At 44.3% G+C, this 18,572-nt stretch overlaps 1 protein-coding gene across 4 annotated transcripts in view; it reads left to right on the top strand.

Annotated features, from left to right (window-relative positions):
• Positions 1-8,047: 8,047 nt before the first annotated feature.
• The window catches only part of LOC133140345 (EGF-like repeat and discoidin I-like domain-containing protein 3), a 154,900-nt gene continuing 144,375 nt past the window's right edge, over positions 8,048-18,572 (top strand). For 2 of the 4 annotated variants that reach the window (XM_061260231.1, XM_061260229.1), the window contains exons 1-2: positions 8,048-8,257; positions 8,350-8,434. In XM_061260231.1, the coding sequence (XP_061116215.1) occupies positions 8,368-8,434 (67 nt within the window). In that variant the 5' untranslated portion in view covers positions 8,048-8,257; positions 8,350-8,367. Of the gene's footprint in view, positions 8,435-18,572 lie in introns of all 4 variants that reach the window. The other 2 variants (XM_061260230.1, XM_061260228.1) reach the window with 1 other exon arrangement.

The raw sequence follows: 18,572 nt of genomic DNA, 5'->3' as shown, positions 1-18,572 counted from the left end.
AATCCAATAATTTGGTTGAAGTGATTTTATTTACATGCCATGCTCTGTTTCAGCTCCCAGGTGCAGCACAATCCACTTACTGGTTATTATTATTGCTTCTGGAGGCGAGTTAATCTTCCTCTCTCAGTTAAAGGCAGCAGACCTTGCAAAACAGTCGCCACAAAACTCCAGCCATTGATCGGGCAAGGTGAAAACACAATCGGTTAGAAGCAGACACATTCGATTCAAAACAGCCCCGTCTGTCTACACAACGACAATGCATGCCAAGGAGGCGAGCACAATCGCACAGAGCGATGTGTCCTAAGGTCACCGCAAGGCCATTGCTCGCACGGCGGATTCACAAAGTCTGACGGAAGGCCTTGGACGCGGTTGCTGGCGGTCGTAAAAGCGGGGGAAATCAGAGCGCGTTTCTCGCTGCAGGAGTGACACGCTAATTCATGCGTCGGAGAAAGGCGCCCGTCACCTTCACGAACGGGACGGTGGTACAGACGACTGGCATACAAACGCCAACCTTTTGTTCTCCGGAGTCAGAGCAGATCGTCGGGGAGAGGGAGGGGGGAGGTGTCCATATATCAATCTGTGCCGTAAATCTCCGTGGCTGGTGTGGGTGCATAGTTTATTGATCGTTGCAGGGGAAAATATAGTCCCCCATTTCATTCCCTTTGTTGATATATGGGCAGGCACTGTAGTAAATGAGTCACAGTCTGTCAGCTAGGTTTGGGGCTCTTGATGAAGCCTGACATGCCCCCCCCCCACCCTCCCCGTGCTCCCCTCCATCAGGGCCAGGGGGCAGTGGTGTTGACATCCAACAGATTTTGTTCTTCTGGAGCATATGACCAAATTATGCTCAAGAAGGGGGGGTTAGGCCAACAACAACAAACAACATTTCTAAAGCTATAAGGGACAGAACGAAGAAAGAGGGCGGAGGGAGGGATAGAGTGAGAGAGAGAGAGGGAGAGAGGGAGAGCAAGAGAGAGAGTGAGAGAGAGGGAGTGCAAGAGTGAGAAAGTGAGAGATAAAGAGAGGGAGAGCAAGAGAGAGTGTGAGAGAGAGAGGGAGGCGAGTGGAGGTAAAGAGAGATGGGAATATGCGGGAAGAAAATTTTCCGTCGGGGTCCAGTTAAGTGACACCCTGCCTCACATCTCTCTGGAGAGAACTTGCAGTGTTTGCATTAAATAATATGAGTAGCAGTAAAACGACACAGTGAACAAAAACTTCTTTTTATCTTGTTTTTAACTCTCTTCACGGAAGACAGGGCACCACAGGGGCAGTATTTTGGTGGTGTACTATTCTGTCTACAAAGACACAATCCTTTATACTAAACTAAATAAAGATAATGCTTGTTTTGCTACAGGCCTCTTTTTTCTTTACATAATTACAAATTCAATGATATCAAGGCAAGTCTGGGTCTACCACTGTGGATATCATTCCAATTCACACCGTAAAAACGCCTTGAATTTCCATGTGCTGAGTCTGCTTCCCTTTACTGTATAGCACAATGCTTTCATACGCTTTACAAACAAATACCTGAAACTTAATCACTAAAGCAATTAAAGGAAGGTCTTCAGCATGTTGCACACATGACTCATTCAGTCACCTTCAGCTACAACAGGGGTCCTCACTCCTGGTCCTGGAGAGCCACAGGGTGTGCTGGGGTCCTCACTCCTGGTCCTGGAGAGCCGCAGGGTGTGCTGAGGTCCTCACTCCTGGTCCTGGAGAGCCGCAGGGTGTGCTGAGGTCCTCACTCCTGGTCCTGGAGAGCCGCAGGGTGTGCTGGGGTCCTCACTCCTGGTCCTGGAGAGCCGCAGGGTGTGCTGGCTTTTGTTTTCACCTTAATATCAGCAACTGATTCAGACCCAAGAAACCAGGTGAAGCGAGCTAACTGTGTAATTAACTGCTTTAATTGCTTAATTAAGTTCTGAGTAACTACAAAAGCCAGTACACCCTGCGGTTCTCCAGGACCAGGAGTGAGGTCTACTGGCATATTGCTTGTAGCTGTATCTCTATGATATTTGTGCATTCTGCCAAAAAATGATGTGGATGCATCAGTGGGATTTGCATAATTTCTAAGATGCTCATATTTGTCAGTGTATGTCCAGGTAACTCACCTTTCAGTCTAGTAGTCTACACTACTAGAACATCGTTCCCACATTCTCTAAAGGCTATGATGGACTGTGGCAATGAGGAAAATGCATTGAAACCATTAAAACACTATTAAAAGTACTTACAAATTCCGAGAACATCTTCAAATACATCTAGATCGTAAACGTCGAATTCATTACGCAACCCAAGGTTTTACAAGGGCAGTCGGAGAGTTTAATCAATGTTCATTTAAAAGAGTCTAGCGCAAACGCTAAATTGTGTGACTGACTGTTGTATAATCGCGCGGTTCTCTTGCCTGCCGATATAGAGAAATCCATCACTTAGCACATTCGTGCATCTGGGAATGAACTGCGGTGATTCGAATGTTTACGATGCACATTCCTTGCAATAGAAGTGCTTTTCCTGCCCGCCTGTTCAGGTTAAAAAGCAGACATTCCCCTCGCCAGAGAACGCAGAAATCCCTGTCTGCTAAAATCCTCCCAATGCAGAGTATTAGGTTAGGACTGGGGATATCCTTATGGAGCAGTGCTTTAAAGACGGTGATTACGGCGTTGGACACGCTAGTATTTAATTAATGGGTAGTGCAGCAGCCGATGTATGCAGACAGCCGCAATGCTTCAGCGGGCCACTGTCATAGATATGGACCGAGCTGTTTTCAAGCTGTCACTGCAAGAAATCCTCAGCCAGGCGAAAACATGATCTGTGTTTACGAAGTACAATCTCACAGCAGCGGGAATCGAATTGAGCTGTACTTCCGTGGCATTTCTCTTTGCGGTTTATTGGAATGTCTTTTCGGCTCGCTCGCTCTCATGTCCGTCCTGTTCAATTTAATGCAATTTGGTAGAACTCAGTTTTGTAAAGGTTGCTGTTATGGTCCTTGACAAAATCACAAAATCTTATATTTAATACGCAGGAGATGGAGGCCAATGGTAACTCTTTTAGAAATTAAATCATGTGAACTGTTAAGATGTCAAACAATAAAAGATGAGCGATGAAAAATATGGGTGTAGCAAAAGGGCAAAACAGTTAATTGAACAAAACCGCACATGCAGTTTATGGGTGTGGAATTTTGAATATTTCAATTTAATTTGCTGTTGACAAATCGGTCAGTTTGAGTCTCCATTCATGTTTTGCACTTGCTGTCTCTTTGAACTTGGCCTATTACTTCATTAAGTAAACAAAGTAAGAGAAAATGTTACACAAGACTCGAAAACAGCATCCAATCACCATTATAATCATGGACGCTTCTTTAAAAACAGAACAGCAGGGGAAGGAAATTGAAGAGGAACTGTATACCTACAGTGCTATGTAATGTGCCAAGCAGTAGCTAGCAGTCAGCATTTCACTTGGCAATTATTTCCAACCACATTTTAAAGTGAAAAAGCAGGTTGGGGATCTGCTAATTCAGACCAACTGTTTCACGATACTGCTAGAATGTTCCTTTTGGCTCGAAGCACACAATAAAAGCAGATGGAAAATGAGGACTGAAGACAAGGAGCGTGAAGCACCCATTACGCTGCACGGCTGTGGATTATGGAAACCGCTTCTCCCCACAGAATATTTCAGGCATGTTAGATTCAGTAGCCTATGTTTGTCAAAGGTGCCCCTTTCAGTACCAAGCAGTCCAACTGTACTGTAAACCTATTTTGAAAATCATTACAGGTACCGTACAGTTTTAAGAATGAGCGTATGATGAAAGTAACCTAATATAATCTGCCGGCATACATCAACCAACCCATATCCTGATGGGTGCTACACTGCATATGAAAGTTTTTATTTTGATCATGCTGATATTTTTATGCCTGTACATCATTATTGCTGAAATTGATTTTTTTTTATTGGGCACCCTGTTAAGGCATTACCTGGAGTGTAATTGCAGTGCCTTTAATCCTTTAAGATGTGAGATCACAAATATGTGGTTAGAATGTTCTTAACCAAACATTCTAATGCTGATGTAATCACTACTGCCAATCAAAAGCAATGGTGTTCTAGAACACTGACTCGGAATATTGGAAAAACATATTCCATAAAAACCTGCTCCTCAAAGCGTGAAGCTGAGGCCAGTTATGTAGCTGCCACACACATGAGCAGAAACAGAAGCAGAATGGTAAATTGCTGAAATTTTACAGTAACAGTGGTTGGAAATGCCAGGCAAGGCTATAATGTAATTCTGTGTCTCCAAGCACTGGGGATATAATATAAAACATTCTATTCAGAATTAATTCTGTCATTTTCCACAGACTGCCTGATTTAGTCTTCGTGAGACATCCCCTTTGCCAAAGGCTTTTGTTAAACTGACTCCAGGTAATGAATGCGGGAAAGACAGCCTTGTAAAAAATAATAATAAAAAAAGATTTAAAAGCAGTCGATGGAGGGTATGAATAAATAATCCAGTGGATGAGTGGGAGGAAATGGGGTGAGTGGATATCACTCTCTTCCACTGGGCTACAGTGGGTCTGAACGGAAAACAGCACCGAGAACTGAGTATGAACTTTGTTTCACAGCTGCATATTAACCACGTTCTGTTGATAAGGGGACAAATTGCTGGTAATGCTGGTGGCGTAACTGATAAACACAGACATGATGAAGCTAGCAACTTGCACATTGTAAAATGACTGCTCTTTTTATTGTTGAACAAAGCTAGGCTTGTCTTACTTCTACATTTAGCAGGTGCTCTTATTCACAGCAACTTTCGCAAGCTTGAACTCAAAATTCACCTTTTCCTCAATCTACTCAATTCATAACCATACGAACACATTTAAGTGTATTCCATGAAATTAATACAATAGTAACACTTTCGTTTTTACACACCAAAGCTTTTTTTCCGTCAACTTCCTGGAAAACAAAAAAGATTTTACCTCATCGTGTATCAGTATGTCGATCAAATGTCTGCCAATCTTCTGTTACCCTCCAATCAATATCCTTTCACACAGCGGTGGGCATTGTTCCCCCTCCTCATTTGATGTCAGTCAAAATGACTCCCCGCCCTTAAAAGCTCACGTGTACGTCATCCAGCTCATGCTGCTCTAACTCCTGTTTCATGGTGTCTTCAACACACTTGGGTGAAGAGCAAGAATCTGTTAAATGGATAGATCTCCTTACGGCAAGGTGTACATCAATAATATTTTTATAAAATGTGCCAACAAGTGTTTTTTCAAATGGATTCAATAAATGTGAAAGGTGTCGTGTCATTGCCACAGGATTCCTCTCTGGACCAGAATAACCTCCAGAGACTGCAAAAGGCTCTAAAACTGCCAGCAGAGGCAGCTGGAGAACAGCCAGTGGTCCATGAAGGAAAGTCCAGTTTTCAGCAGATCATTTGATTGTTCCAATCCCTGGCAGACTCAAGGGTACAGGAAGGGTACAGAGCAGAAACTCATAGGGCAGGGATTATCAAATCACGGTCCTCAAGGGCTGAGAACTGCCGCTTTTCCACCCTCCCTTTACCTGGGAGTCGGGTGTGACAGTCTAGCCAGTCTAGTGTTCTGCATTGGAGAGTGACATAAGAAGACAAAATGTCAAGATTTTTTTTTTGTTCACAGAAGAAAGAGTGAAAAAAAGACTGTCCCCTTGAGTATATTCTACAAAGACTAAATTCGCATTGGTTATGATTTGCACTTTATTTTATGTCGCTCTGGATAAGAGCATCTGTAAGACGACTGTAATGTAATGTTATGAGTGAGACTCTACCATCCTGGCTAACCCTCCCTTACCTGGATGACCCTCCTGGTGTGTCTCCCTGCAAGACTGCCAGCCCGTCTGCACTGGCACCATCCGGTCCCGGTACCAGACCGGGGGGCCCGTCCTGGCGCCGGAACAGTGCTTTAACAGGCCCGAACAGCTGCCCGCCCGCTCGCGTGTGCGTGTTAATTAATGCTGATGTTCAGAGATGGGACCTCAGCTGCTTGCCCGCACGTGCTCAGTGAGAGCGAGCGAGCGGACCTCATTAATTCACAGCTCTGGCGGAGAGGAGGAAGAGAAATGAGGCGGAATAAAAGTCGCCATGTGTGCGGAATTAAAAGGCGGACCTCCTTTTGAGGAAACGGAGAACGGCAGAGAGAGCACTGAGGGGAGACTCCTGGCTTCCCCCGGTAGCTTGTAACACACGCCCCGGCGTTTATGTCTAAAAGTCAAGTGTCTTGGACATGTGAGATAAATGCCCGCTTAAACTACTGTGCATTCAAGCAAAACTGCCGGGAGCCCGTTGGATGAAGAGGGAGAATGAAAGAAGAATGTGGCTTACAATGTAAAGGACAAAGCACCACACAGAGGTGGCTGGATTAAACGCTCCCCCAATGTGACAGCTGCAAGTCTGGGTTTCGGGGCTTATTTCATTCTGATTTCCAAAGGCACTTAAAAGACAAGGCTAGGAAGTTTAGCAGAAAAACGATCAGAAACGGGTAAATGAGTCTTCCTAGAATGTGTTCATGAGACTACAGCTGCAAGTGTGAGTCCAGCTACATGTCTTAGATTCCACACACAACACGACTTCCAAAGTTGGATGCAAGTTTTTTTTAGCTACGGCCACATTACTTCCACTCAAGCACCAAGAGCGTTTAGCTTAGAAACAGTTCAGTGTTCAGTGTTTTAGTGTTAACTAAACTCTAACAGAGTATTAACTACTGGATTCATATGCACTCTGTTAGTGTTGAATTTACAGTGCACATTTTACTGAGTAGCAGTTGTTATCAGTGTAAGCCTGGCTGGTAATTGGTGTCCGCGTTCTGCTGTAGTGTAGTGTAGACTGTGGCATTCACGGTAAAGCACAACTGTGAACTGAGGGGCATATTAACTCAGTGGAATTCTGGGTCCCCTGGAAGAATATTGCTGGACCCTCTCCCACTCATGACCTTCCACCCCACCAGCAGCAGCCCTGTTAACAGAGCCTGAATGAAGCTGAAATGAGGGGGAAAGGAGGATAAGTCGCCTTTAAGTAATCTGAGGTGACGCAAAGCTTGGTTGCTGTACTTCACGTTCTCACTGACTGTCCTTTCATCGTACTTACTTTTCAGCATATTTACTGACTCCACCATCTCTGACTCCTCCATCTCTGATGCCCTTGAATGGTGCCCCCTTTAGCCCGCTGAAGTGCACTTCTGAGGGGCTGTGAGGACCCTTGACGGAAGAGTGCACACTAAACACCAATTCTCACCCCCTGCGGTGAGCTGAGTGCCCTTGGTGTTCCCGTCTCACACGCAAACCTTAACATGTTTCCTGTGTGTGGAAGGACCCTGGAATGAAAGGGGATCTTCTGCTTTAAGCCCGTCCAGTTTGGCCACTTTGGTTGACTGTATTAGTTGGGAGCTTTAGCTTCATGTGCTGTTTTGCTCATGTAATTGTTTTGCAGTAAGGCCAGGAGGAGAATGCTATGACAGAACCAGCAAATGAAACACAATAAAAAATTGTGTATATGGGATAAATAAATCAATCAATCAATGAATATTTTTTAGGTCATAAAACACAAAATTGCGACATACAAATGCGTGGTGCCATTTTTTTGATCCCGTATATGCACTGCCAGGTAACATCATTAAAGCAGCACAGCACTAAAGGAGAGACATCGACAGTCCATTGCAAAAAAAATAAAAAATACAGATAAAAAATAAATTCCAAACGGGGAATCTCAACACGTTCATAGCGTACGGAATGTCACCTGAAATCTCCGCTCAACGGAGGCTTTACAGTAAAAGATCTTGCCCCGCGCGCTTGAGCCGCAATACCTGCTCACATCAATGCTAACTGGCCACTCTCCCAAGGCGAGATGGCTGCAAGTGCAAGGGGAAGGGCGGGGGAGGATCTAGAAGAGATAAGGTAATTTAGGTCCCACCCAGCTAGAACTGGAGGCTGCTTTGTATTGGCAGTGCGAGCACGTGTGGGGAGGAGCAGGGTTTGTCTTTATCAGTAAGACAGCGCCCCAGTTGGAGCGCTGTGACCGTCTGCGGCGTGCGGCTGTTCTCTCGCCGTGTTTGTACACAGTGCGCTGTGTAATCGGGACCTGCGCTCTCTCTCTCGCTCGCTCTCGGTTATTGCACTGTGCACCACTGCAGTAGGGGATAAGTGCACAGGCAGAGCCGCTTCTTCCAAGCACTTAGACCTAGTGTCTATCCCTTTCTCTCCCCATCTCCTAAAGGACTTACAGAAACCAGTTGAGGAGGTATACTGTCATTTAATACGACATCGCTGGACGAAAAGGGAGCAGAAGTTGTATCGTTTTTTTAACTTGTTCTTTCTGTGACCGTGGAGCAGATACATGATCTTTAAGAAATGATGGGACCGTTATCTCTTTTCTTCGTCCTCTGCGTAAACGTGGCTGTCCCGCAGCTAGCGAAAGGTGAGTAGAAAGCCATTGGCAGTTTTATGGGTGGAGGCAGTCCGAACCAGGTATTGGTTATTGTAGCGGGTTCATTTGGAACACTGCTAAATTACTTACAGTGTGTGTTAAAATAAAAACAATATAAATAATAAATTGAAGCATCAATCGACGTTGACACATTATTATTAAGATTATTATTGTTATTATTAGTAGTATTAAGATCCGTTCTGATGACCGTTTATTTTGTATTTTCTTATCCATTGGAAGTCGAATTACGCAATCATCAACCCAAATTTAATACCTTTTTATTATGAATCGATGTGGTGGTGCTTTTGGTTTGCTGATTGATTCGGTTCTGCTATGAAGTTGACAACGTATGCCCTATGATGCATTTTAGGTGACTATAAAACTTGCAAAGGAATGTCGTAACATAGCGTGAGAGAAGCACTATTCTGAGTGAGGATCTTTCTCTGTACCATGGGCTTTAATCAGGTTATTGATTTCTAGCCAGCGCCGGGGGATGCGTTTTTTCGATTTCGAAGTTAAAGTGGCAAAGATGGCATAGCTGCTGCTCAAATATTTAATGTATCACAGGATCCACAACACAGTCAAATAATTTTAATGTTGGCTACATGTTGTCACTGCACCGCAAAAGGGCAGAATGGATAGAATATACCGCCAACATGTCCATGTGATTTATTTCGCGTCCGTGCTGTGCTACGGGCATGCAACTTTTCGTTTTTTCTTAAAGCCATTGCCGTTAACACATCTCTCCCGGAAACAAGATCATACTTTGGGTATGCTGTGTTTTTTGGGATTTGTACATTTTCACGCGTCTGGACCTAGATATAGCCGACTGTAGAACACAACAGCACTGCGCTTAGCCCGACTGGGCTTCGGTCCCCGGGTAATCCCCTTGTTGCAGGGAAGACCCGAGGTCAGTGTGTTTCGGCTCTGTTCTCCCTAGTATAAGTGACATACTGTGTAGGTGTCAGAATTTGAGTTGGAACCGGGGGGCAACGGTTTCAGATAGCTAAATAATCCTGCACGAGCTGACACGTTTTTGGACCGCAATTAATAGAGCGCGAGATGGATTGGCTCTAAGAATGTGAATGGTGGGTGTGGATTATTTCAGTTGAAGGTAAATGATAATAGTATTTTAATGTGATCCGCTTGAGGGGGTCTGGTTAAGTTAATTAAGCATGAACAATCGCATGTATTATTTCGCTGCAGAAGATGGATTATTTAAACACTTAGCAATTAGGCCTTGTAAATTGGATTGACACGTCATCAGTTAATGTTCGTTTAATAGGCAACAGCTAAGTCCGAGGTAGCCTACTGTTTGTTTAAACAGTATGAAAAACGAGTGTGTCAAAAACTCGTCCAGAATAGTTATTTCTGAGTTAATATTGTTGGTGGATGTGAGTTATTGCCAGAACTTTTATAAATGCACCATTCGTTTTTTTGTGGGATCCAACAGCTGCACCTGCAGAACTTCAGTGCCCTCACTGAAATGGTAATTTTATGCATTGGCCACGTTGATGATACCCAGAAGGGTCCATGCAGGGTTGTCACAGAATGGGCTCGGTGGAACACTTTTATCACAACTCAGTCTATTCAGCTCACATAGACGGGCAATCTAACAATGAAACTGGAATATAATAGAATGTGTGTATCTATTGGGATGCTATTAAATAATATCCATTGGAAAATAATTTCAGTTATTGTTTGATACTTCCTATGATATATCCTCTTGAGTACATTTTCATGCAGAACACATTTGACTGAAGGGTGATATTAATACTAATTAAGCACACAGACACTTGCGCATACACACACACACACACACACACACACACACACACAGCATAATTATGTGGAGACTGTGAAGGTTTGAAGCTAAAAAGTACAACAGGTCAAGTGAGGACCCTGGGCAATTGTTCTGTCTGAGCAATACGTTTATTTGCTGGCTTTGTTTTGACAACGAGATGGCGAGCAAATTCCTGGAGGAAAGGACTGATGCTTGCTGTTCTTCTGGTGATGAGGTCAGAGGGCGTCGCCAGCAGGCACTGTTTCAATCCCCCCCAACTGGATCACTCAGTTCAGTCATGGTACTTGGTTCTAGGGCAAGGCTCTTTGCTTTCCATATTCACAGTGTAAAGTTTAGGATGCCTAAATTTGTCTGACTGTGTTGTACTGGAGGCTGATTTATAACGGAACTCATTCTGCCCAAACTAAGGATTATGCGATTGAGCACGGAAAAAGATTTGGTCTGAAGTTTAATGCATTTAATTATTTTTTTTTCTTTTCAACATTACATTTATTTTATGACTCAATGTCACAATTTTCTCTAATTTCTTCAACCATTTTTCTCGAATTTCACAAACATGCTTATTTGATCTTGCTTCCAATGGTTCTGCAGCTCAAAATAAAGCTCTTATTTTTTTAGGCTGTGATGAAAGAAATGTCAAGGCAGGCAACAGTAATTCATTGTAGGCCAGTGACTCAATAAGCATTACACATGCCTTAGTAACTCAATTCATGGGGTATGTAAAGTTCATTACTTTCAGTCATTCTGTAGGGAACAATAGCTGAATTGAATTGCACCTTATCACAGAGATATGTGTGCCTCACAAGGTTGCGTCAAGTCCGAACGCAATGGTTCCACCAGGTCTTACGTAACGTAAAGCACAACTGAATGAAAAAAAAATGCATTTCAAGTCTGGTAACAGTTGTATTTGGAGCTGCTTGTTAGCGGGTGCTGGTTGCTAGGGCAGCAGACAGTCTTTAAGACTTTCTGATAATTTTATCCCCTATCCCCAGCCTGTGAGGTTAAACCTGGAGCACTGGGTACGAGGGGAGCGAGTGCTGCCTCTTAAGGACCCTTCCTCTGGACCCTTCCTTATGAGGCAGCTTCTGCCTGAACACACAGTGTAGCTGAGGGGACCTGCTACAGCCCTCTCTCTCTCTCTTCATGTCTGTCTCTTCTTCTCTCTCTCTCTCTCTCTCTCTCTCTCTCTGTCTCTCTCTCTATTGCTCTCTGTCACTCCACTCTTTCCCTTCTGTCTATTTTCTCCTTTCTCATCTCCTCAGTCATCTCAATATCCGTCTCTTTTCTCCCCCGCTCTCTCTTCTCAATCTCTCTTCTCAGTCTCTCCATCTCACCCTCTCTTTCCCGCTTTTTTCCTTTTCCTCATTCCCTCTACATTCATAACCTCTCGTCTCTCGCTCTCTCTCCCCTCCTCTCCCGTCTCATTCTCTCCTTCTCTCAGTATTCAGCGTCCACCTGGAGTCTGAGCCTCGTGCGTATCATTTCGATACAGGCTTACCTCATTGTCCTTGTTGTGGTGTCTGGTAATAAATCACTGTTTGCAGGTATGGAATTTCCATCTCTTTCAACCGGCGCGCCTTAATGTAAATTAAGTGTCTCCCTTCCGCGCTGAGATTTACAGGGCAATTGAGCAGCGCGGAGGGTGAAAGCAGGACTGGCTCTGCGGGGCTCTCACTGAGCCAGGCGGCGGGGGTAAACAAAGGAAGCGAATGTGCCTATCTACACAGGCTCCCTAAATGGTGACGATCCTCGAACCGCAAGCCTGTCGTCGCCTCGCTGTTTGTTTGCACTCGGCCATATTAGCCCGGGCTGTGGGTTTAACCAAACAGATTGGCACTCGAGATAAATTGAGTTTCTGGTAAGAGGCGCAAGGGGGAGTGGTAAAGAGCTTTCGGGGGCGCCTAATTCTGATTAGGCCGCGGCTTACCGTGTTCTGACGGGCGGTTTAGGGACAATTTAAAGAGGCGGGGTGTTCCTTAACTGATTCTGTGTATGTGAGTGAAGGGCAGATAAAAATAGTCCCCCTTCTGTATAAGCCAACCCCCCCCTCCATCACCTGCTGACACCTTATGGCATGCCACTCAGGTCCATCCAAAATCACTAAAATGAGTTTAAATCCAGCCCTTAAATAGCACAAAAGCCTAACTGAACCTGGGCAAAATGGGCATATTCTATCCACAGTTTTGCGTTCAGTGTTCATTCTCCTCCAACAGAGTATATATGGGGCAGTGGTTCCCAAACTCGGTCCTGGAGTACCACTGTGTATGTTGTTCCAACCCCAATTGCCTTAAATCATGTTTATAAGCTGTTAATCTTTCTTAATTAGGTCTTTTTCATCTTAAAATGTATTATTTACCTTAAACCACATTGTGCCAGAAATAGCTTTGCAATGGCATGAAGAATAAAATGTTCATATTGTAAACAATTAGATAAGATGAGCTAACAAATAGACTGAGGTTAACTAATAGGCTCATAATTAGTTAGTTGAACATGCGTTTAATTTGTAATTCAGTTCTCTTCAATATATAAACACAATGCAGGTTGGCCAGGTGTCAACACATTCACCAATTAGGAGACTATGGATTCACTTTAGTCTTTAATTTGATCCGATAAAAATACTTTACCACTTTTTATGTCTTTTTTCTGCAATATAGCATGATAAGCACAATATGATGAGGTACGCATACCTATCTGACAAAATGCGGTTTAAGGGGGTAGTCTCCCTAAACATGAAAAGCTCCTAATTAAGAAAAATACAAACTGGATTGCAATTGTGATCGGAACAAAAACCAGCATACACGCGGGGACTCCAGGACCGAGTTTGGGAACCACAGCTGTACATTACATTACATTAATGGCATTTGGCAGACGCTTTTATCCAGAGCGACGTACATTTGATTAGACTAAGTTGGAGACAATCCTCCCCTGGAGCAATGCAGGGTTAAGGGCTTTGCTCAAGGGCCCAACGGATCTTATCGTGGCTGCACCGGGGATCGAACCACTGACCTTGCGGGTCCCAGTCCCCCCCCCACCTTAACCACTACGCTACAGGCCATCCATTAGGGAGCATACGTACAGTGTAGGAGTTCACTTGACTCGGAACATTTCACCGTGTGGATGTGACGCACCCCGTGCCGATAGCATCGCTCCCGCATCTGTTTCAGCTCTTGATACATTCCGGCTGTGATCTCGACCTTTTCGGGACGGGATCAGTAAATCGCAGCGCGGCATCTGTTCCCCTCGCCCGGCGTCTGGGAGCGGCACGGCCGGACAGGAAGATAAACTGCAGGTGTGAGGGCCGCTGTCAGCGCAGACGCCGAGTGAGGCGAGGCCTTCCGAAACTTCCCCAGCAGATGTCACTTAATCACGGCGGTGCGGGCGTGGGGGGTTCTGGGACGCGTGACTGAGGGAGACTGATGCTGTGTCTATGACCACCACGACCCATAACTATCTGCTGCCCTTCACGCGCAACATGGAGCTCACAGCGACAAAACGAGGAGAAAGATTCACTAATAACATAGGCTATTGAAGAAAAAAAAGCTTTTGTCCAAGTTTCTTGATTCAGATGGGCTGTCTTCTCCTATAGAAAAAGCAGTGTTTGTGCAACCGAGATAGTCCTTTCTTTTTTTTTCTCTCTGTGTGGAGGTTCTGCATCTGGCCATAATTGAAGTGAAGTGATTAAGTGCATGGGGAATGTTGAGGTCAGGCTGTCTGCTCTGGGGCTGAACAGGAGCCAGGCTCAATGAGAGCCTCCTCTTCTGCATTGTACAGTGAAAGTCAATGGGCTCTTTGGGAGGAGCATCAATTCTGGAAAAGTACAAGGAGGATGCAGTCGGAAAACGGGGAACTAATCATGGCCTAATGCTCGGGCCGCGATGAGACCCATCAGCCGGGGCCATTATTCTTGTGTTCTGAGAGCGTCGCTGCCCTGTTCACTGTTGCACTTTAATTACGATCCAGACAAAAAAGATCTTTTATAAGTGACAGAAAAAGTGGAAAAGAGGATATCAGCTAAGGCTACCTCAGAAACTAAGACTACCACTGCAACTAAGACTGCCTCAGCAACTCAGACTACCACTGCAACTAAGACTACCACAGAAACTAAGACTACCTCAGCAGCTAAGATGACCAAAGCAACTAATACTACCAGAGAAACCAAGTCGGACACAGAAACTAAGATTACCACAGCAACTAAGGCAACTGAGACAGTCTCTCAAACAACCCCAAATCCAGACTGTAGGACACAGAGCTGTAATCGATGTCCTAATCCATCATGTGCATTGTAAGTACATACATATACATAATACAAATACATAATATAACTAATAATAATGTTATATGTTCAAATGTTTATGCTAGCTTTTAGCTTAGTCTTCACTGTGTAAGCCAGAGGACTGAAACTTAAGTCCTGGTGAGCTACACAGTTTCCTTTCAATCAGCAGCCAATGTAGGTCTTGGAAACAAGGTCAGTGAGCTCCTTAGCCAATCAATGACATAAAATAAACACTTGAGAGCAAAAATACACCAGAAACTAGACGTTGCAGTCCTCCAGATCCGGATTCTGACCCCCATGGCCTACTCTCTGGGTCGCCTCACTGTTGGTGGGTAATGACTTTGTTTTGGTCACCTGCAGTAGCTGGCTGACAGCTAACATGACAGAAAACAGTTGCTAGCAGTGATATTCAGCTGAGATTCTTTCATCCACATCTGTTTTGAACCATTTCAGAGTTTAGGTTCAGGGGAGTCAAACCTAAGGCCCAGTGTCCGCTGGTTTGTGGGGTGTTCCAGCACTGGTAGAGTGACTTGAATTAATCACTCTAAAGAGTGCACAAGCCTTGTTCTCAAGGCCTTAATTGGCTGCTGATTGAGAGGAAACCACAGATACCTCCAGACACTGCGGACTTGCCTGCACACTTTCAGTCTGTGTGGGGAATGCATAGAGACCTGGAGGCCTCTAACCCTCTAACCCCAAATATGTGATTGGAATGTTCTTAACTGAACATTCTGATGGTGATGTAACAATCACCGCTGGAAAATGAAAGCAGCGGAGTTCTAGAACACTCACTTCCAAAATAAAAAGAAGCATTCCAAAAAACCTACTCTTCAAATGGTTAAGAAGCATTCCTCGGAGTCATTTTTTTTCTGTTCACGTCAGCAGGACTTTTCTTTGTTTGGACTGTGAACTTGTCTGCGTTGTCATACATCAATGCCCTCTCTACCAGCCGGCGGTAAACCGCGGTAAGCATATAAAGCGCGCCGGCCTCGTGGAGGGAATAAGGTGCCGAGCTTTGCACTTTAGCAGCTGATGTTTACCGCTCGGGTTCGAGGAAGTAATCACACACACAGGGCCCTCACAATGCTGCCGCAGAAAGAGAGATTGAAAGAAATGAAAAGGCAATGATCCGTTTAGACGTCCGGGGCGCAGGGACGGATGTGACCAGATGCCACGCTTTTCAGACTCTCACCAGACACCCCCCCTCCCCAACCCAAATGTGATATTGGAGCAGGTGTCCATCTGTGCGTTTGTTGGCATCTGGGACCACGCGCCTTGCTGCAGGTTCTGAGCTCAGAAAACAGTAGCTGGTTCAGTGTGCTGTACCCATTGTATCTGCAGTGTGCTGTACCCATTGTATCTGTTCGTGGCGTTTGCTTGATGTGAAACAATAAGCCCCTCTGTCAAATAGAACGCGTGCACTCACAGTAAGCCATTGTGAGCCCTGGAAACCCTTTGTTCCCAGTTAAATTGATGGTAGCCTTTGCTGTCGCACAAGAAAAGTAGGCTGCAGCACAGGAACGGTGTGTTTTTGTCGAAAAGCAGAGGGTGAATTTGCTAGTCCTTCCTTTCCCTAATTGGCAGGGCCATTGGTGCTGTTATCTGAAATCTCTGCAGAGATGAGATACCTTAGCAGTAAAAAAAACTGCCCATTCATTTGAAGCCTTGTAAATGTACTGCAGATACTGGAAGTGTACTGTATTTGAGTTTATCTGTGTGGGAAGACCTAAATGGAATCTTGAATATTGTTCCCTTTAAGGTGTGACATCACAAATATGTGATTACAACTGATTAGTGCTGATGTAACAGTCACTACTGGTAACTGCAAGCAATGGAGTTCTAGAACAGTGACTGCATTTTGAAAACATTCCAAAAAAAAGGTTAAATCCATGTGATTGTGCCACTTTGTCTTATGGCACATAACTGTGTTTGACCTGGGTCAAACAATGTATGTAACTGTTTTGGATTCAAATGCTTTTCTGCGCTCAATTCTACCTGGTGCAAAGGACCAGATTGCGGGGTTTGCACATTTTGGGAGTATTTTCTAGGTTCCAGTGCACCATACAAGCTCAGTAAAGTGTAGAAAGGAGCTGGGTATGGGCTGCGTATGGATGCCCCACAGCTGCATTTAGCTCTCTGTATCGGTAACAATCCCATGGTGCAGTTAGGCACTGCTGTCAGATTTAGGGCATTCAGGGTGTGGTTTCTGCTGCATGCTTTCAACAACAGTCAAGAGGAATCATGGTGGATGAACTCAACAGCTCAGGCAATTAAATAGGCACGATGCGTAACTGATCTTCAGAAAGATTAGGCATGCAGTCCGTGCCTACTGTCCTGTGTTAAGTATGCATCAGCTTTCAGAACGTGTGGAGACATAGTCCATTACAATAAATCTTCAAACGCTGCAATCTTTAAATGCATTAAATAGCATTGATTACAAAAATAGTATCTTAGCCCCAGGAGCAGTATTACATCTGCTATCACCAATGAGATGTTATCCTGTTTCTGGCATTTTGCAAGTGCTCTAGCTAAGGGAAAATTGTGTTGTTCGATAGAAAAGGCAAAGTTTCAACAGTGGTTCAGAGTGTAATTGCCTCTTCTTGTTGTGTCAAGAAAGCAGTTCTGGAGAAAGGCTATGATGAAATGTACAAAAAAGTTCATGCAGCAACACGTTCAGCCAAAGTAATTTAAAGATAACATTCTTCTGTACTGTAAATGCTGCTTTTGCTGAGAGCAATTAAATAGTGGGTAAGGTAATATTCCTGGAAATGTGCTTAGTGACCAGACAAAAACAACAAGCATGTCCACTGGGTTAGATGCATATCAACTAGAACGTACTGTATTGTGTTTCAGGCGAAGAGCTCGCTGTGAAAAGTTATATATTATTTTTTCTCCATTATAGATTGGCTGTGAGGGTGTGAGGTGGGCCTTGCCCTGTCCATGAGAGGAAACTGGTTGGCAGGTGACAGTGCCAATGGTCGTACTGTATTATTCCGGGACAGAGCCAAGTTACCCATTATCACATTAATATGGACAGGTGCACCTCATTGATGTGATATATCATGAGCAATATTGTCTGAATTAAAGTGAAGCCACTGAAATGAGAGAAAACGTCCTCTTTTGGCTCTTCACTGAGAAAGGGAAGTGCCGTTATCACTCTGCGTTTCTGTGTTTCTGTGGTACCAGCTCAGGCACTATGGGGCCAACATTGACTTGAGTGCCGCTAAGCTCTCTTGGGTGAATTTTTAAATGTGTAATTTTAATTACATTTCAGCAGGTGCTAATGCTTGTAAGTCTGAGAAAACGAATGCGGTTACCATCCTCGAGGAGTCAAGTGTCTTGGATGACTCAATCATTCCATCCGTGAGCCTGCATTTGGAGGGGGGGTTGGTGGGTCCCAGGCGCAGGTGAGATGTCGTGAAACCTTCGGGGGTTGGGCTTTTCTTTGATTGTTCCAATTAACGGCCGAGCTGAGCGACCGGGGGCGGAACGTGAGACTTAACTATTGTCAGCGTCTCAGTAGGAGCTGTTCAGCTAAGATGGTAAATAATTTATGACCTTTTCACAGTTACCAAGCAAATGCAAAAATGATAAACGAGTCCTTCATGCTTCCCCTCGCCATGGGGTCCCATAACAAATTCTCTGCTTTGGTTTATTTATAAGTATAATATACAGACATATCCCATAGTGCTTTTGGACTTGTTTCAAAGGTCGCAGGCATGGAATGGTGGGCATACACAGCAAGAGGCCTCACATATTGTTGTTTTTTTGTATTGGATATTCTTGCAGTCGATTGAAGGATATTCATACTTTTTTTTATTGAATATTGTTTCTGATTCACAGCTTATTGTGATTTCCTGTGATTGGCATAACCCATTCAGTCACTGCATGAATTTGATAAAGAATGAACGTAATCATGCCCCTGTTGTTTAAATGATGTGTTGCTCTGCCACTCAAGTTGAAAAAAGCCTAATTGTACTTTCAGTGTGTGGCCTTCGTTCTAGGTCTTACTTGACAAGCGTTGGACTACAGTAAAAACGGTATGAAATTCA

This window comes from Conger conger, chromosome 11 (genome assembly GCF_963514075.1).
Source record: "Conger conger chromosome 11, fConCon1.1, whole genome shotgun sequence".
In the NCBI taxonomy this organism is placed as follows: Eukaryota; Metazoa; Chordata; class Actinopteri; order Anguilliformes; family Congridae; genus Conger; species Conger conger.
The sequence above is the reverse complement of the archived record's forward strand: the minus strand, read 5'-3'. Positions and strand labels throughout refer to the sequence as shown.